This window comes from Helianthus annuus, chromosome 1 (assembly GCF_002127325.2).
Source record: "Helianthus annuus cultivar XRQ/B chromosome 1, HanXRQr2.0-SUNRISE, whole genome shotgun sequence".
Classification (NCBI taxonomy): Eukaryota; Viridiplantae; Streptophyta; class Magnoliopsida; order Asterales; family Asteraceae; genus Helianthus; species Helianthus annuus.
In genome coordinates this window covers 69,590,946-69,612,482 of record NC_035433.2, presented here as the reverse complement: position 1 = coordinate 69,612,482, position 21,537 = coordinate 69,590,946, and the positions used below count along the sequence as shown (strand labels likewise).

Sequence of the window (21,537 nt, the reverse complement as noted above, 5' to 3'; positions counted from 1 at the left end):
CTGCGTAACACGAAAAAGTAAGATTAATTTCAAAATCTACAAGATATTATAATTTTACAACAAAAACAAACTTGTAATATGAAAATTTTGTAGGGTATTTATTATAGAAGAGCTTTCAGAGATGGTTAGGAAGCAATGGGTAGGTAGCTGAGACTCATGAGCATCCAAAAATAAAATTTGATCAAGATGTTGGGGGGGGGGCATTTTTTGATGGGGATGGAGGCTGCTTTAACGAGGAAATGATTCGGAAGGTGAAGTGATTCCATTATGAATGTTTGGATGAAAAATATGCACTGCTTATCTACTTGTTTTTAGGTGAAATGACGTGTTTGCTTGCTTTTATACTTGTTTAGAAATTTGCTTTTTTGATAAAGTAGTTGATGGTTTATCTACTTGTTTTTTTTTGGTGAAATGACTTGTTTGCTTGCTTTTATACTTGTTTTTGGGTGAAATTTGCTTATTTTGATAAAGTAGTTGATGGTTTATGTCAAACTAATCTCTTTTTTTTTTTTTGGGAAAGGGATTCAACATTACAAGTTTAGCCTTGGATGAAATAATTTGTTTTCAATAAGCAATCCCAACACCTCCTAGATAGGTTAAAAGAGGGAGTGATAGATTATAAGTATTTGCACCTCCTAATGTGAAACTGACTTTAAATTACAAACCTAAGAATTTTTGGAATGTTATTGGACTCTTAGAGGACTTGTTTGTGAGCTGAAGAACCCTTCGAACTAGAACCAGAGCTAAGGAGTTGATGTTGTGCTCACCCAGCCATAAAATCAACTTAAAACCAATCATGCGTATTCAACTTAGCGATAGTTTTTATTTTATTTTATTTTATTTAAACCACTGGTTGCTTCCCGTGAAGCGCCGCGTTTAATGATCCTTGGCTAGATCCAAATTTATGTTAATAAGGTGGTTTCTCCTCTATTCGTTTTTAAATCGTTCTAGTTAATTTAATTCATATACCGTCAGGTGGGAAATGTTTGACAATAGAACTTAGAAAAAATTGAAAATTTAGGATGAGTCGGGCCACCATGATTTATACTTATCTACACCAAATTTGATATGCGTGATGAAGTGAAAGAGGAGATCATTTTTGTTATTCGTTGGTTGAACTTTGATATTGTTTCTTAGGAGGCTGCCTCTTTATTTTTAAGATTGAGTAGTCCAGTTGTGATACTCATGATTCACATATTACGGTTCGCGTAACTTATTCTTAGTCTGATATATGTTTATGTGAAGTTTTGGGCTTTTCTGGCCATACAGTTGTCTTTTAGTTCGATAAGGGGACCACCACTTTTTCTTGTCTTGAGGAGACCACTATTTTGTCCTGACTTGAGGATCAAGTATAGAGTCTGCTTTGCAGACATGGCGCATATCTTGAGCTGCAACTTGACATTTTCTTGATTTTCTTTGTTTTTCTCTTCTTTTGTCATTTTGTGGCCTGGTATAAATGTTTTGGAAAACATGTTTAACTATATGTATGTGTAAAAAAGTTAAGAACTACGTATAAGAATCATAGTAAGGACTACATATAAAAGTTAAGGACTACACATCAACCATCACCACCACTTTATCTTGTCTCGAGGATCAGGCACAAGGCGTCTTGAGCTACAATTTGACGATTATTGTTTGTTTGTTAACTTTGTTGTTTTTATTGCTAATTAAAGAAGGAGAAGATTTACCATAATGTGGTTAATGTCACTAACCATTTGATATTGTTAAATCACTAACTCAAGGCCCATTTGATTGTCAGATTTACAATCTATATTATCCATCCTTGTTAAGTTTCAACAGTTGATTTAAGCTTCTCCCTAAGGGTAAACATTTGTTTCAATGCAAAAAAGCCTGTAGAGATGTTTGTGGGTCCCCACATCATAAGATCGGTTGCATTCGTGTTCTCTTTTACGAACTCTAGTATAGTTGGGTGGCTATAGATAAATCTTGATATGGTTTTGGCTTTTATAATCACAACATTAATCCATGCAAGTGTTTTTAACTCTGTAAAAAGAAATTATATGGAGTGAACAACACAGGGTGTCCAAGAAACTGTCGGATGACTCTTAATAACACTTGTCATTACACCACAGTAAAACTCTTCACCATTAGAGAAAATCTGAAAAACACTTATACTCCTACATTCTCACCTTTAACTAAATCAATCAATTGTTGATCTGATTGGATCTTACAATCACTGGAGTTGTCAAGGACAAGTGATATACCCTTGCAAAAAATAGACACAATAATGGATCTTTCAATGTTCTGACCCTCAGACAAATACTCGTGTAATAAAAGAGAACAACCATCGCTTTTCCCATCTTCTACTTGATTCTCAATTTTTGTTATATCTCGATCTAATTCCTGCGTTGAGGGTGGATTTCTTTGCCAAAACAGATCCAAAGGCACCACCTCTTTTCTTATAAGCTACAAACTGTGACATAACATAGGTCTGGACTGAATCCGTCGCATTTCTAAAAATCCTTGCTCATATAAAGTGTTGGTGTATACAGTTTGAGTTATGTGAACGCATCATCTATCATATTCCACAAACTGATATGGTTTTTAGCTTTTTTCATTTCTTTCTTGGCCATGTAAATGGCTGCACCGATTTGTCCTAGATTTGTATCTTTTTGTAGGAGATTGTAGATATTCAAAAACAGTTATGTGATCGAGACAATCGCAGTAATTTCCACCCAAAAAGACTCATTTAGAATGGCAGCTTTTGTAGCAACACCATTATCAGATTTACAATCTATATTATCCACCCCTGTAAAGGTTTTAACAGTTGATTTGAGCTTCTCCCTAAGGGTAAGCATTTGTTTCAATGCAAAAAAGTCTGTAGAGATGTTTGTGGGTCCCTACATCACAAAATCGGTTGCATTTGTGTTCTCCTTTACGAACTCTAGTATAGTTGGGTGGCTATACATAAATCTTGATATGGTTTTGGCTTTTTTAATCACAACATCAATCCATGCTAGTGTTTTTAACTCTATAAAATGAAATTCTATGGAGTGAACGACACAAGGTGTCCAAGAAATTGTCGGATGACTCTTAATAACACTTATCATTACACCACGGTAAAACTCTCTACCATTGCCACTCCTACATTCTCGAGTACACCTTTAACTAAATCAACCAATTCTTTTGAAAGCATCTTTTTGTGATTCAGTAACTTTTATACTGTCTTGAACAGCCAGATTTATGATGTGTGCAACACATCGACTCTAGAAAAAAAATCCCGTCATAAATCAATCGGTTTAAATTTTAATTTTAAATGCATTACCGAAACCGTATTTTGAGGTGTTATCAAAAGTTATTGAAAAAACCTTCACTTGTAGGCGAACAAAGTAGCGCCTTCAATTTCCATCGAAGCTTGACCACTACCGATTGTTGTTTCCACACCTTGAAATATGGTTTGTCGACGTGTTGTTTCCAAGTGGAGTTTGCGCCGTTGGCGTAAAAGTTTTGACAATAATGGCAACGCGCTTTTTTTGCACCATTCGCCATGTTGCACAAGTCATAGTGTGACCAAACATCGGGGTTTCGCTTCACTGGAAATTACACAAACCACCACGTCAGATGAAGATTCCCCAACGTTGGCCGAATCGTGAGCACTAGAGGTTGCCATAGTAAGCGTTTTTTGAGATTACCAAACAAGAAAATGAGTGTTTTTAGAGTTTTTTGAAATTAGAGAGTGGTGTAATCACTAGTTATTTATACTATTTTGGAGAAAGATTTGAGTGTGGAAATGGCAAAAAAAAAATGGCTAGATATTGACCCCAATGGTCATATTAATGTTACTGTGTTGTTTACGAGACCGATTTTCTTTTCCGGTTGAAAAAAACCCCGGTTTTTATAGCCATTATAGGTTAACCGGTTTTTTATACTAGTTTTTTTATAGCCATTAATCATTATAGGTTAATCCGTTTCTTTTTTTCCAGCCCGACCAAAACTACCCATGCACAGTCAGTTCATGAGCAGTTAGAAACCGAACCCATTTCAGTTATTTTTTCTAGTTTCGGTCTGGGAAATCGGTATTTGTTTTACACGTCTAGTTGGCACCATGCCTTGTTTCTTGTGGGCTTAACCTCCTTTAGTTCATGATTCTCAATTGTATGAAGAGACCGAGACATGCTCGTACTCGGTCCCACGAATGGTGCCAATGTCAAATCCAAGACCAAAATAGCTTGGCGTTACTAACCTTAGACTCATCGAGATCCAGTTCAGATTCCTCTTCTTGTTGTCATGGTGACGGTTCCTCTTGCGGGGTATCGAGTCTTGGGCTGCAGCTAGGGGTGTTCAAAAAAATCCGGATCCGAAACTGAATCCGAAATATCCGAAAATCCGTATCCGAAATATCCGAAAATTCGGATATCCGAAAACCGGATAATCCGAATTTTCGGATTCGGATATGAATTTCAAAAATTTCGGATAATCCGATTATCCAATATCCGAAAACTAATTATTTTTTATAAATAATTGTATTTAGTTTGAAGTATTGTAAAAAATTAGTAAAAAAGTAGTAAATAATTGTATTGGTGTGAATTTATGATTGTTTTTAGTTTTAAATGTTGGAAATTTGGAAAATCAAATATAAGTTTAGTTTTAATCTATACACGAAACAGATTTTTTGATTTTTTTTATAAATTCGGATATCCGAATCCGTATCCGGAATTTCGGATATCCGGTTTTCGGATATCCGAAAACCGGAAAATCCGATCTTGAACACCCCTAGCTGTAGCCACATGAAAATCTAGTTAGAGGGCCCAGGGGGTTTGCCCCGAGGGCACTCCGACGCTCAAGTCAGTATAATGTATGGCAAAAATAATTATAGATTGTAATGTTGAGAGATGGAACCCAAGTTTAAGTTGTAAGAAGATAGAGAGGTAGGAGAAGAAGGAGCCCCAAGTGATGGGGAGAAATAACTTGCTAGTTCTAGGAAGAGGAACTTTCATTTTATAACATTATTTTTGGGCCATAACCCTAATGGGCTTGCCTTCTAAACATGTTAGGAAAGTCCAAATGGGCCCAGTCACCATTTTAAGGGACAAAGCCTAGATGGGGGCCCTCGTCGACACTTTATATCACATATCTGAGGCATCAACAGTTAAAACCATTATACCTGATAACAAATAACAGTCTGAAAACAACAAAGCTCCTGGTAATCATTCAAACCAAATAAAATTATTATCAAGTACAACCTATTACTTAAATCCCAAAAGCACTATCAACTACCAATCATTAAAGGGATGGTATAAACGTTAATAAAACACCTAAAGTTTCAAAACAACAATAATACAAATCAACTGACCCACTTTCATATCCCCAAAAACATAATTACACCTTGTAAACGAAGACGCGTATGCTAATGAATCACCTAACTTTCATATCCCAAAAAAAATATAATGGTTTTGGGTCAGAACGAGTTTTGAGTCAGGTCGGGTTGGTTTAAACAATGGGTTTTTTTAGAAAAGAAGAAGGATTGTAACAACGGTGAATCCATCTTCACCTCTTCGTAATATCATTTTTGCACCACTGATCAAATTTCTACTATAGATTTACTACAAAGTTCACATCTTGCAATGATTAGAACAAAGCTTATGAAACTTTATTTTATCCATCATTTGCAGATAATATGAATTTATGGTACATATGATATTTTGAGAAAAAGATTGTGTATATTTTGAGAAAGGGTTAACTTTATACAATAGTAACCAAGTTTTAAGAGTGTTCTAATTAGGTCACTCATAATTTTTTTTGTTCCAATTAGGTCATTAAAGTTTCATTTGATGTTTCAATTATAGATATTTTACCTAAATAGAAGGTCATCCATCCTACATGGCATTTATTTAGGTTTTTTATTTAAAAAAATTGTTAGACATGGCACATAAATGCCAAATGGATTAGAAAAAAATGCGAAATATGTTTAAAAAAATTTTAAAATATTGTAGAAAAGTTAAAAAAATGCGAAAAAAAATTAAAAATTGTGATGTTTTTCAAAATATCTAAAAAGTAAAGATAAACAACTAACGATAAAATTTCTAACGATTTGTAATATTTGATCCTTTTGGGTTTTGATTTATTATATTTCTTTTTTTTAATTCCATGTCATCATGTTTTAAAAAAAAGTTAAATAAATGCCATGTAGGATTATGCCCTGCTATTCAGATAAAATATCTAGCATTAGAACACCAAAATAAAGTAGAATGATCTAATTAGAACAGTACATTTTATCAGTGACCTAATTGGAACACTCCTAAAACTTTATTACTATTCTGTGACATATTCCCAAATATTATTGATAATAAAAATTTGTATTAGATTAGATTTTAGATTTGATTAAATATTATTAATAATAAAAATTTGTATTAAATGAGAGAATGACAAGTGTACCAAAACATGTTTCTTTTATTATATAGTATAGATATAGGTTCTAGACTTCTAGATATGAATATATATATTTTTATGCAAGATATTATAAATTACCGATATCCCACCAGTATCTCACCGCGATAAACGATATTTCAGATATCAGTCCTTGACCGATAACCGATATTTTTCCGCATTAACTGCATAGTTTACAATACTTGAATTCTTCCTATTTTGCTTCTCATCTTATCTTTTGTCTCAAAATATAATATCTTTCCTAAGACGAACTATGCTACAAACATGAAAATACGGAAACACTTTCATACCACAAACGAGACGATCTCACTAAAATAGGCGTGAAAACCCTCGCTTTGGTGATATCTCTTAATCCGCGTTTATTGACTTCACGAAATTATACCATAAAGATAGGAGTGAAATCCTCACCTTGATAAAAATTTCACCATTCTCCTTCTAGTGGACCCTTACCAACGGGTCAAATTTAGTTCCTTATCTAGTTTTGTAAGTACCAACCACATTTTGGGAATGACATTATCAAGTTAGGGTTGATACCCGCATCTTGATAACTAGTCCCACTCCTCGATTTTCAATCCCGCGAACTCTCAAATTTTCGATTGATTAGGGACATGTAGTAACCGGAAGGGTAAATACCGTTAACCGAAATTTTGACGGGGTGACACAGCGAGATTAGAACTTTGCGAGATTAGACCACCGAAGGGTTAGGCATGCCGGAATACATGATTTCACAACCAACGCTCCAACATGGGATTGGTAGTGTCAGGTTGACCACAAAAACTCCACACGATTTGACATACTTCGTTTATGGTTGCACCAATTTAGGGTTAGGGACTTCAGAACACCATTTTTGAAAGATCTTTTAAATAAACACTAGTTATAAAAAAATTATGTTTTAACGATTTTCATATTTTTTCTTAAACTAAAATATAAATAAAATTACTGGATAAAAGATTACTCTTAAAAATTATCTTTCATGAGTTCCACTTACTCAAATTTGGTTTTGAAGGAACATGTAACATGAATCAATAATCATATATCATATTTTTCTTTAGTTTTGTCATTATAACTAGTTACAGAAAAAATCATTCCTATGATAAAACCACTTTAATTAAACACTATAAAGAAGCAACCTAACTATGTATATATGTGTTGTAATGTAAGCTTTGGGAGTCTTTCAAAAAAAATAGAAATTTTCCTTTTCAACCCTAAAGTTTTAGTGTTTGACAATTTAAATTTAAACTTCTAATCTTTGTTTCCTTTTTAACCCTAAAGTTTTAATCTTTAACAATTTACCCTAAAGTTTTATTCTGTGACAATTTAAGTTTAAAATTTTTAATCTTTATTTCTTTTTTAACTCTAAAGTTTTAATCTTTGACAATTTAAGTTTAAAGTTTTAATCTTTGGTAATTTAACCCCTTTGATTAATTTGATTTTTTACTTCTAATTCAAAAGTTTCTATCTTTTGCCATCTAACCACTTTGATTTTTTTTACTTATGTGTTGTAATTTTGGCTTTGGAGGTTTTTTACGAAAAAAAAATGGTTATGCATATGGTTGTTGTAACCTTGGCTTGGGGGTTTTACAAAAAAAATTTGATATTTTTACTTTTCACCCAAAAGTATTTCATAAATTACTTTTAACCCAAAACTATTTGTTTTTTTTTTTACTTTTAACATAAAACTTTTTATCTTTTGCAATCTATCATCACAACTTTTTTTACTTTCAACTTTGGTCCTTTATAGTTTGCATTTTCCGCAAATTTTTCGCTCTATGCTTCGTTCTAAATTTTGTGACTTAACACATCGCAACGTGCGTCTTTGGTTTAGCATTTTTACGTTTCGTTCTAAGTTTTGCGAGTTAACACGACGCGATGTGCGTGTGTGGGTGAACGTTTTTACATCGTCTATTTTTTCCCATTTGACAGGTTCAACATAACGTGCGCGTCCTAAATCGACTTAGTTATAACTAAAGAATCCCCGCCGCATTGCGGCGGGTCGTGATTCTAGTTTTTTATTATTATGTAAGTTTAGGTTCTAATGCATCAAATGGTGGGCTGTAAATCACCACTAGTTCTTCGGTGGTTACGTGTATTTAAATTCCACCTATGATGAGTCTGGATGAGTTTTCTTATTCAGCTTTCAGGGTTATGTCTGAGTAATAGAGGTTTCTCATTGATGGGTTTAAATTCTAGATGGCTCTAACTATCTGCACACCCTGTTTGCCTATCTGCACACTTAGGGTTTACCTACGCCGTGTATAGGTCTATAAGCAGCGTATAGGGTTAACCCTATACCCTGCGTATAGACCTATACTCAGCGTATATAAACCATGGATTTCAGAGCCTTATCAGCAATTATTGCACAGAAAACAAGGGTTTATATACGCTGCGTATATAAAGCTCAATTTTTGTAGTTTTTTATGTATTCCTTTGTTTATTTATAAAAAAAAGAAAATTATTTATAAAAAACAATATTATTGGTAAATAATACAAATATAAATTATAAAAATTAAAAATAATACAACTATTATGAATTATAAAAATTAAAAAAGAAAATTATTTATAAAAAAACAATATTATTGGTAAATAATACAAATATAAATTATAAAAATTAAAAATAATACAACTACTATTAATTATAAAAATTAAAAAAGAAAATTATTTATAAAAAAACAATATTAAAACTAGTATAAAGAAGCAACAAAAACATGCAATAGAACTTATACATTGTGCTTTATGAGTTTTCCAAAAAAAAAAACTTGATTTTTTACTTTTAGTCCAAAGATTTTTGCATTTTGCACATTTAACCCTATACAATTTGTTTTTTTTAACTTTAACACAAAACTTTCATTATTTGCACTTTATAATTTCACAACTTTTGTCGCTTTTAGTTTTCATCTTTCGCAAATTTTCGTTTTACGTATAATTCTAAATTTTTCGAGTTAATACGACACAACATACGACTGTGGTTCAACTTTTTTATGTTTTGTTTCAAATTTTGCAAGTTAACACGGCGCAACGTGCATGTGTGGTTGAACGTTTTTACCTCTATTTTTTCATGTTGACAGGTTCGTCGCAGCACGCATATCCTGGGTCGAGTCAGTGTTGGTGGTCGATGACGGTTGTGTGGCATTAGTACTATTTGACACCGTTTTACACCCTGCCGCAACGCGGGGTGTGCTTTGGGGGTTTTCAAAGAAAAAATAGTTATGCATAAGGTTGTTGTAACCTTGGCTTTGGGGGTTTTCCAAAAAAAATTGATTTTTTTTTTACATTCCACCCAAAGGTAGTTCATAAATTATTTTTAACCCAAAACTATTTGTTTTTTTTACTTTTAACCCAAAACTTTTTTTATCTTTTGCAATCTATCCTCATAACTTTTTTTACTTTCAACTTTAGTCCTTTATAGTAGTTTTCATTTTCCGCAAAATTTTCGCTTTATGCTTGGTTCTAAATTTTGTGACTTAACACATCGTAACGTGCGTCTTTGGTTTAACGTTTTTACGTTTCGTTCTAAATTTTGCGAGTTAACACGACGCAACGTGCGTGTGTGGGTTAACGTTTTTACATCGTGTATTTTTTCCCCGTTTGACAGGTTTAACATAACGTACGGGTCCTAGATCGACTTAGTTATAACTAAAGAATCCCCGCCGCATTGCGGCGGGTCGGAATCCTAGTTATTGTTAAATAATACAAATATAAATTATAAAAATTAAAAATAATACAACTATTATGAATTATAAAAATTAAAAAAGAAAATTATTTATAAAAAAACAATATTATTGGTAAATATATTATACGATACGATGCAACACGATACGCTACTATACTATACGATACGATGCAGCATGATACGCTACTATACGATACGATATAACACCCGTATAGGTCTATAGGTGTATATATGTCCCGTATAGGCCTATAGGTGTGGTTGAGGTCCCGTGTAGGCCTATAGGCATATACATCACCTATACGAGACTTATACTATACACTATACGATACGATGCAACACGATATGCTACTATACGGTATGATATAACACCCGTATAGGTCTATAGGTGTATATACGTCCCATATAGGCCTATAGGTGTGGTTTAGGTCCCGTCTAGGCCTATAGGCGTATACAAGACCTACATGGAACCTATACGCTACTACATTATACAATACGATGCAACACAATACGCTACTATACGATACGATATAACACCCGTATAGGTCTATAGGTGTATATATGTCCCGTATAGGCCTATAGGTGTGGTTTAGGTCCCGTGTAGGCCTATAGGCATATACAAGACCTACATGGAACCTATACGAGACTTATACTATACACTATACGATACGATGCAACACGATGCGCTACTATACAATATGATATAACACCCGTATAGGTCTATTGGTGTATATATGTCCCGTATAGGCCTATAGGTGTGGTTTAGGTCCCGTGTAGGCGTATAGGCATATACAAGACCTACATGGAACCTATACGAGACTTATACTATACACTATACGATACAATACGATAATATACACTATACGATACGATACGATACAATACGATACGACACAATAGTATAGGTCACGTATAGGCCTATAGGCAGATACAAGACATATATGAGACTTATACGAGGTTTATACGAGACTTATACTATACGATACGATACTTAAAAATGTTTTTTTTTTAAATTCACCCTTTATATACGCTGCGTATAGGCCTATACGCAGCGTATATAAAAGGTTAAAAACTATATTTTTACCACAAGTTTGTGGTTAAAAATAAAAATTACCCTTTATATACGCTGCGTATAGACTTATACGCAGCGTATATAAAGTGTCAAAAAGACAATTTTACCCTTGCATATGGTTGCGTATAGCCCCAAATGCAGGGGTAAAATGGTCTTTCCCAATATACGCTGCGTATAGACCCATACGCAGCGTATATAAAGGATCAAAAGACATTTTTACCCTTGCATTTGGCTTCGTATAACCCTAAATGAAGGGCTAAATGGTCTTTTTGACCCTTTATATACGCTGCGTATAGACCTATACGCAGCGTATATGAAGGTTTTTTTTATAAAGGTTATATCGAATCGTATAGGTGTAGTATAGGTCACGAATCGGCCTCGTATAAGCCTATAAGTGTGATATCGTATCGTATAGCGTAGTATATGTCACGTATTGACCTTGTATAAGCCTATAAGTGTGATATCGTATCGTATAGCGTAGTATATGTCCCATATAGGCCTATAGGCATATACATCACCTATACGAGACTTATACTATACATTATACGATACGATGCAACACGATACGCTACTATACGATATGATATAACACCCGTATAGGTCTATAGGTGTATATATGTCCCGTATAGGCCTATAAGTGTGGCATAGGTCCCGTCTAGGCCTATAGGCGTATACAAGACCTACATAGAACCTATACGAGACCTACATGGAACCTATACGCTACTACACTATACAATACGATGCAACACGATACACTACTATACGATACGATACGATATAACACCCGTATAGGTCTATAGGTGTATATATGTCCCGTATAGGCCTATAGGTGTGGTTTAGGTCCCGTATAGGCCTATAGGCGTATACAAGACCTACATGGAACCTATACGAGACTTATACTATACACTATACGATACGGTGCAACACGATATGCTACTATACGATACGATATAACACCCGTATAGGTCTATAGGTGTATATATGTCCCGTATAGCCCTATAGGTGTGGTTTAGGTCCCGTCTAGGCGTATAGGCATATACAACACCTAAACCTATACGATAGGCCTATACAAGGTCAATACGTGACCTATACTACACCTATACGATACGATATCACACTTATAGGCTTATACGAGGTTAATACGAGACCTAAACCACACCTATACGATACGATATCACACCTACAGGCTTATACGAGGTTAATACGGGACCTAAACCACGCCTATAGGCCTATACGGGTGTTATATCGTATCGTATCGTATAATGTATAGTGTAAGTCTCGTATAGGTTCTCTGTAGGTCTTGTAATTCATAATATTTGTATTATTTTTTATTTTTAAAATTCATAATATTTGTATTATTTTTAATTTTTATAATTCATAATATTTGTATTATTTTTAATTTTTATAATTCATAATATTTGTATTATTTTAATATTTATAATTTATATTTGTATTACCAATAATATTGTTTTTTTATAAATATTTTTCTTTTTTTATAAATAAACAAAGAAATACACAAAAAAAAAAAAAACAAAAATGGAGCTTTATATACGCTGCGTATAGATCCCTACGCAGTGTATGAGACAAAAATGACACAACTACCCTTGTATTTGGCTTCGTATAGCCTCAACACAAGGGTATAAAGGACATTTTCAGACCTTTATATACGCTGCGTATAGGTCTCTACGCAGCGTATATAAACCTTGTGAAAAAATGATGCTTCAAGCCTACCAAAATGACCCCAAATTTTCAGATGGTTTATATACGTTGCTTAGAGACCTATACGCAGCGTATATAAACCTTGTTTTCTGTGCAATGATTGGTTATTAGGCACTGAGATCCATGGTTTATATACGCAGCGTAGAGGGTTAACCCTATACGCTGTGTATTGCTATACGTTGCGTATATAAACCCAAGTTTTGCTAGGGTTTGGTGTGCCTATTGTGTAAGAGAGCTCTCTCTCTCTAGGAAAAACCTGGTTTGCTAGAACTCCTGATATTTGAAAATAATTGACACCTTTAAAAAGAAATGGTTGGGCTGTAGAAGGCTCAAGAAGCTTCTTCATCGTTATTCTTCTTCACACGAGTCATCCTGAAAGTTCCCGAATATCCCTTTCCAAACTATATAAATCGTCCCTGCTCCCTCCAAATCAGCAACATAAACAATCGAATCAGCAAATTACCTACACAATCAAGCAACCAAATTCTTCAATCTTTCCACAGTTTCAGCCAAACATTAGCAAATGTCGATCGTCCCTAGCTTGTTCGGTGGCCGAAGAAGCAACATCTTCGACCCATTTTCCCTAGACATTTGGGACCCTTTCAAAGACTTCCCTATTTCATCTTCTTCTGGCGTTTCAAGGGAAACTTCTGCGTTGGTAAACGCCCGTGTGGATTGGAAGGAAACGCCAGAAGCTCATGTGTTCAAGGCGGATCTTCCTGGGATCAAGAAAGAAGAAGTGAAGGTGGAGGTAGAAGACGGAAATATCTTACAGATCATCGGTGAGAGGAACGTGGAGAAAGAAGATAAGAATGATAAATGGCATCGGGTAGAACGAAGCAGCGGGAAGTTCACGAGGAGGTTCAGGTTGCCGGAGAATGCCAAAATGGATGAGGTGAAGGCGGCCATGGAAAACGGGGTGCTTACAATTACAGTGCCCAAAGAAGAAGTGAAGAAGCCTGATGTCAAGTCTATTGAAATTTCTGGTTAGAAAGACCTTATGAATTTGTCATTGTATCAAATCCTTGAGTTGTATTTGGGTGTAAAGTGTTTGTGTCAGTCTACAAGGTGTTCGATGAAATGCTTGTGTTATTATCTGTAACTTTGATGATGAATAAAATGCTTGTTAGCTTGTACACTTAAATAATTGTTTGTTGAATGTTCAAGTGCTATTAGTATGCTCTCATCAATTACTTGATTTAATGTTGAGACTTGAATACTTGACTAAACCTTGATTCTTGAATCTTAGAAACTTGAATACCTGATATCATATAACATAGACCACAGTGAGTCTATCCATGGCCAGTGTTGATCTAATAGTTGAAACTGATCCTATCCCAGCCAATTAAAGTTGGCAGTTGAGCCAACATTTGGGAGTTTTGTAATACGGTTTAGAGGTTACTTGTGATTCCAGGCCACCATCGACGTCTCCTCCTAACCCATAAAACTTTTTTAATTCCGAATCCACCTCATTTAATCTCACTTGATATATGTGTACGTAGTGGTTTGTCTGTTAGCAATCTGTTTTTTTAGAAAAATCGCGATTTTGTTTACGTATCTGCAGATTTTCTTTCCTGCGATGACCAAAATCATTTCGACTTTAGGTCCTTAGCCGCATTTCATCTTTAGCAGTGTGACACCTTTTGTTTACACTGACAACATCAACAGCAAGAAGGCATCATCGTTTTCGCTGCCTCCCCCACACACTATAAAGTATAAAGTGTTGTGAATGTGTTTGTTTTGAACTTGATCATCAGTTGATCCTCTTGCAAGATTTAATCTCCTGTAGAAATTAGCAAGAAAATGGCTTCAATTTTTAAGGCGTCGGAGCTGTAACGTTGCTTTCGTCTTCCAACTCAACCGACACCTAAATTTCCAGTTATCTTCTCGCAGATCACTTTCAGGTACGTAAATATATCTTCCATTTGTTTTGAATTCATTGCAGCATGTTTATAGATTTGTTACTGCAATTCTGTCGGTTCATTGTCAATATTCAATAACAAAGGTAAAGCTTGTACCGTCTACGTTCTTACTTGGGTATGTATTTTGTAGGTTTTAGGATTGAAATGATCAATGTTCATGTGTAGTGATGTCTAAATCTCAGAAGCAGTTATGTTGATTAACATATTTAGAATCTTCTTGAATTCTGTTTCATTTGTTTTCTTTCGTTTTGTTTCATTAATTGGGTTGGTTGATACAGGACCACCAGAATCATGGGCATGTCAAAAACGATGTAACTCGGCATCCGGTGAGTCTCTCACTACAAATCTTGATTTCTCATAACATAAAATTTGATGGTTTTGGAGATGTAGTCAGCTGGAAAACATCCCTGCAACATGTAGTAGACCTTTCCACCACGGAAATAAAAATACATAGCATTGACATAGGCTATTAAGGAAGCTTCGTGGATCAGAAGATTTGTTCTTAAGCTTGGAGTATAGCTGGTTGATACAGTAGTAAGGTGTTACGCCAAGGGGCTGTTCAATTGTCTAAAAATAGTATGTTTCATGAACTCACAAAACATATTAATGTGAATTTACACTTTATAGGAGATGTTAAATCAAAAGGAAGCCAAGGTTTAGAAAGTGGATATATTTGGAGAATGCAGATGACATACTCACCAAGACTTTGCCAAGTTCTCAGTTTCAGCAGTTTTTGGGGATTTTGGGAATTGGTTGATGATATGTATATGGTTAAAATGTTGCTGGTCAAAACTTACAGGTTTATTTTGCAATATAGTATTAGTTTAGGGGGTTACTTCTTAATAGTTTGTTAATTAGCACCTAGTTGTTAAAAGGGGGTAGTTAATCACATTTGTTAGGTCATTTATATTTTTCTTTCTATAATTCATTTTCCCTTTCAATCAATCTTGTAATTGGTGATACGATTGATTGTTGACCATTCTTCTTCTTGATTGTTACCTTCTAGTGTTGATATGATAATACATACAAAATCGTTAACGACACATGGAGGAACAAATACTGAGACAAAGTGAATGCGACCCTGGGGTCGGGAACGTGTTAAGCGAGATTAAACCACCCTAGGGTTTGTCGTTTCAAAAAAAAAAAAAAAAAAAAAATCCACACCGGATGTCGGGCTGCATGATCTCACAACCGACTCGGGGTTAGGAGTGTCAAGTTGACCAAACAACTCCACACCACTTGACATGCCTCGTTTAAGGTTGCACTAATTTGGGGTTAGAGAAGGGACCCAGACAGAGCATTTTGCTAAAAGAGTATAGATTATGATATTATGAAAAAAGGCTCCGATAATTGTATAAAAAAAAATCCTATTTTGACGATCTTTTATCTTTTTCTTTTAAACTAAAATTAAATTCATTGGATAAAGAATCACTCTTGAAAATTATCTTCCTAAGTTATTACTCAGTTATAAGTAATTACTCATTTATTAATAAATTGTTCGCCGCTCAAAAACTGTCAATTTGGACAAAAAACACTGTGATGATCTTGGCCATTAATCCGGTGTTGATCGATGCATCCCTAACTCATCCTCTCGATCTCTCTTCTCCTCACTACTTTTGATTCGACTGTCAATTAGTGAGAAGATCAACAATCGCAACCTGAAGGTAGCGTTCTCTTTCGTCTAGGTTTCTTAGTTTTCTGTTTTTCATCTAAAGGTTTATGATAAAGACATGAATTCTTTATTTGAAAGATCGTGGTGAAGTAGCAGTGATTTCTTGGATTGTTAATACCGCTAATCTTCATTGTCTATTGTAATTTTACCTTTTCAATTTATTATAATTCCAAGTATTCAGGCAGAGCCCCGAATGGAATGGAGGTTCCAAGGGGGCAACGCCAATTTGGCGGGGTCCGGGGCAGCGCCCCTGGCGGTATTTTAATTAAATTGCTTTATGGAAAATGCCAAATTTCATCATATATTTTTGGACAAAACTAAAGGCAGTTATGATGCACTTTAATTTAAAATTGATAATAACATCCTGGTGGCAGGCAGTTATCTTATCTGGTATAGTCCCCAACACAGTTCTTGGTGGCTCTCTCTGGTTCAATTACTCATCAACACGCATACTGTTTGTTCGATTTCTCAATCAGAGTTGTATCCGATTGAATTATTCGGGAGAACCACTGAAATACTTTGATCTTAGAGTGGCTACACGCTTCTCTGATTATCCGGTTTTATAAAATTCCCCAACAGAGCCTAAGAGTGAACAAGTGCTGTGGCCTGTGGGATTATGGGTTTTTTTTTTGGGAAACAAAGGGGTGGGTATCGGTTAGCATGGAGATCGAAGGAAGAAGCTTCGGCTTTGTTATTGCTCACTTGGCATCTGGTGAGAAGAAGGAAGAAGGAACCAACAAGTTTCTGAGATCTTTAAATGAACAACTTTCTTTCGACAACTTCGAGATGAATGCACGCCTCAACCTCTCTCAATCCTGGACATGTGATAATTTCGACCTGCTCATTTTATTTACAAACTATACTATTACTGAAATTTATAATTTCTTAAAACTCAAAAACTTTGGACAAATAAGGTTTTAAAGCCTTTTTCATAACAACTTAAAAAGGTAGCATACGTCTTCAATTTCTGGTTATAACATACTGCCTACACAGACAACACATGATCAACTTCTTTGTGTTGGGTTAATCGAGTTGGTGAAGGCACTGCATAGCCCGTAATCAACTTATCAAAGGTAATGAATTGTATTGAATGAATAATGAAAAGATTACATCTGAATATATAGAACACCTAATTACACTTATGTACCCTAGACAATACATAAATAATAATAATAATAATAGCCATCATCGTCTAATATTCTCGCGCAAGTTCAGGGCGGTTAGCAATCTGCAACTTGGATCTTAGAAAATCAAACATCTGTGAAGGTAGAGGCTTCGTGAAAATATCAGCTATCTGATCCTCTGTAGAGATGAACTTGACATTGAGACTACCCTGAGTGACTTGTTCACGAACAAAGTGATAATCAACCTCAACGTGTTTTGTGCGAGCATGAAAGACCAGATTAGCAGTGAGGTAAGTGGCACCAAGATTATCACACCAAAGTGTGGATGCATCGCTATTCAAACTGAGCTCACTAAGAAGAGATTTGAGCCAAAGTAACTCTGCAACCGTGTCTGCAATGGCCTTCTACTCAGATTCTGTTGAGGAGCGAGATACCGTTTTCTGTTTTCTGGCTGACCAAGAAATGAGGTTTGAGCCTAAGTAGATAGCAAATCCCCCCGTGGAGCGATGATCGATAGGTAACCTGCCTAGTCAATGTCCGAGAAAGCCTGTAAATTGTTAGACCAATGGGAGTCGGAAAAGGCTTGAAGCCGATATCCAGAGTTATGACGAATCCAAAGACCCATGTTTAGGGTGCCTTTCAAGTAACGCAGAATGCGTTTAACTACAACCCCGTGATTCTCGGTCGGGGCATACGCAAACTGACAGACCCGGTTGACAACAAAGGCAATGTCGGGCCGGGAAAGCGTAGCATACTGAAGAGCACCAACAGTCTGCCGGTATCTAGAAGGATCATCCAGTATCCAGTGGGGAGCTATCATCAGGAAGTAAAGCATGAGGAGTGCTCATAGGTGTGGAGATGGGTTTGCAATCTACCAAGCCCGATGGAGGATGTCCCCAATGTATTTTCGCTGAGAGAGGACCAAATCAGAGTTGTGGTGAACAACTTTTACCCCAAGAAAATAATGAAGTTGCCCCAAATCTTTTAGAGCAAATAAAGAGTTGACACAATTAATAAGCATGGTCACAGTGTGAGAGTTATTACTCGTGATGATGATATCACCAATGTACACAAGAAGATAAACCAGAGAGCCCGATTGGTTGAGGATAAATAGTGATGGATCTGTCTTAGACCCAGAGAACCCTAACTGATGAAGAGTAGTAGAGAGTTTGTTGAACCAAGCGCGAGGAGCCTGCTTGAGACCATATAATGATTTGTTGAGGAGACAGACATGAGTTGGTTTGTTAGGGTCAACAAACCCCGGTGGCTGGCGCATATAAACTGTTTCCTCAAGATCGCCATGCAAGAAAGCTGTCTGAATGTCCAACTGTCGCAAAGACCAGCAATTAGTGACAGCTAAGGATAAGATGGTCCGAATCGTGGAAGGTTTAATGACTGGACTAAACGTCTCATGATAGTCCACCCCATGCTGCTGATTAAAGCCTTTTGCAACCAAGCGGGCTTTATACCTGCTGATTTTTCCATATTCATATGTTTTCAACCTGTATACCCATTTACAATCAACAATATTAACGCTAGGTACAGGGGGCACGAGTGTGCAAGTGCCATTCTTACGAAGGGCGTCTAACTCCTCGGACATGGCTTGGCGCCATTCAGCATACTTGTTAGCAATGGTAAAATTAGTTGGTTCAACGGGTAAGGATGAGGAAATATTGGCCGTATAAGCAGCAGGATTGTGACGTTCAGGTTGCTTTGGGTTGGGCTGGGCCGTAGGTTAGAGGGTCGTGGCCTTGGGGCCGGTGGTGGTTGGGTGGGGGTTGTAGGCGGTTGGGACGTGGGTATGCTTGGTGGTGTTGGTGTTGGTGTTGAAGGGTGTGGGGCCGAGGGTTGTTGAATGTTAGGGAGGATGGAGGTGAAGGGGAAGGGGAAGTTGGAGTGGTTTGGATTGTTTGGTTATGTGGGATAGGAAGGGCGGAGGTGAGGGATGAGAGGAGGTAGGCTCGGGTGGGAAACCGGGTGGTGAATTTGGGAAAACGGAGATGTAAGGTGAGTCTGGCTGGGATGAAGGAGTAGGGTCAGGCGATGGTTGATATGGGAAGACATGTTCATTAAATCGGACATGTCGAGCAATGTATATACGCTCAGTAGAGGGGTCAAAGCACCGATAGCCATGGTGAGATAGACTATAACCAAGGAAGACACAAGGAGTGGAGCGGAAGTCAATTTTGTGACGGTTATATGGGCGTAGGTAAGGAAAACATTGAGACCTGAAAACTCGAAGAAATGAATAATCGGGTTTGCGCTGAAAGACGTGTTCGAAAGGAGATTTATTGGACGACACACGGGAAGGAAGCCGATTTATGAGGTAAACGGTTGTCTCAAAAGCAAAGTACCAGAAGCGTTGGAGAAGGCTAGATTGGGCCAATAAAGAGAGACCCGTTTCGACGACGTACCGATGTCGTCGTTCAGCAAAACCGTTTTGTTCACTGGTGTGGGGACAAGAACGACGATGGATAATGCCAAGGTTGCGACAGAGAGTGGTGAGGGGTCGAAACTCCCTCCCCCCCAAGTCAGATTGGATACATTTTAATTTAGTGTTGTATTGGCGTTCGACCATGGTAATGAAATTGGTTAATATTACGTAAGCATCGGACTTTTGTGTTAAGGGGTAAATCCACATATAGCGGATGCAATGGTCAACACAAAGAAGAAAATATCGATGACCATCAAGAGACGGTGATGGAGATGGGCCCCAAACATCACGATAAACAAGATCTAAGATATTATGACTACGAAAATTACAATCAGACAAAGACTATTTTGGGGATTTTCCCATTTGACAAGAAGAACATAAATTACTAGATAATTTGTTCGAAACAGGTAAAGAACAATAAGAAACAATTGAATTAAAAACTTGAGCATGAGGATGTCCTAGACGTCGATGCCAAATGTTCGAAGAAGCTTTGACAGCAGTGAAGGCAACCTTGGGCAAAGACTTGAGTTGTGGAAGGCGAATGGAGTACAAACCCTGTTCACTGGGGCCCGTGAGAAGGGTAATGCGTGCAGACTCGTCCTTCACAACAAAATAAGCAGAGTGAAATTCAAAGAAAACGTTATTGTCAAGACAAAATTTTTGAACTGATAAAAGGTTTCGTTTAAGTTCAGGAACATGAAGAATATCGAAAAGTTTAAAGGTTTTGTTGGAAGAGTAAATTTTGGATGAACCAATGTGAAAAATGGGTATAGAATGACCATTTCCAACAAGTAAGGAATCATTACCATAATATGCCTCGGAGTTGTCCAAGCTCGATAAGTCTGGGGTGGCATGATGAGTGGCACCGGTGTCGGGCTTCCAAGCACTTCCAAAAGATGAAGCAACATCAGAGAAGGCGGTAAAGTTTGCTTGTGGAGGTGGCCTTGGCTGCGAATTCTGCTGATTTGGACATTGTGAAGGTAGATGACCTATGCCACATCGATTACAGTGCCCGTAGACAGTATTTTTAGTGGAGGCCCAAGAAAATTGCCTTCCACCACCATTGTCTCGTGGTCGTGGAGTGAATGAACCACGGGAGTTCCCCCTTGAGTAGCCACGAGAATTTCGACCACCACGATTTGTATTGTAAGAACGAGACCCAAAGTAAGCTTGAGGGCGTGGTGATGATGTGGGGTTTAGTTGAAAACCCATTTGAGATGCCATAAGTTGGGATATTTTGAAGTTGCTGTTGTAATTGTTCAATAACCGAAGGGTTGGGGGCAGCCGAGGGCTGCTGTGATGCAGGAGAAGTAGCAGCCAATAAAGCTTGGGGAATAGCATTTAAAAGTTTGGTGACTACATAGTCACGATCACATAAAATAGCATATATCTCATGAAAGGAGACAGGAGGCTGTCAAGCCAGCAGGTTTGCCTTCAAACTATTGTATTCTTCTTTTAGTCCAGCAAGAGTTAACATGACAAGGTCTTTATCTTTGACCAGTTCTCCGATATTAGCCAA

General features: G+C 36.6%; 1 protein-coding gene and 1 long non-coding RNA gene across 2 annotated transcripts; one reads left to right on the top strand and one right to left on the bottom strand.

Moving 5' to 3' along the window:
* Nucleotides 1-2,082: 2,082 nt before the first annotated feature.
* On the bottom strand, nt 2,083-4,361 carry LOC110936773. The gene is made up of 2 exons (XR_002590278.1): nt 4,205-4,361; nt 2,083-3,554 (listed from the first exon to the last, which is right to left on the bottom strand). It is a non-coding gene; the product is annotated as an uncharacterized LOC110936773 (long non-coding RNA).
* An 8,786-nt stretch (nt 4,362-13,147) lies between these two features.
* On the top strand, nt 13,148-14,004 carry LOC110868151 (17.5 kDa class I heat shock protein). The gene has a single exon (XM_022117244.2). It carries the CDS (start codon nt 13,390-13,392, stop codon nt 13,855-13,857), a length of 468 nt encoding a protein of 155 aa, XP_021972936.1. The 5' UTR covers nt 13,148-13,389; the 3' UTR covers nt 13,858-14,004.
* Nucleotides 14,005-21,537: the final 7,533 nt, after the last annotated feature.

What these genes read in the sequence shown, in the direction of transcription:
- LOC110868151 (XM_022117244.2), top strand. Translation starts at nt 13,390, where the DNA reads ATGTCGATCGTCCCTAGCTTGTTCGGTGGCCGAAGAAGCAACATCTTC.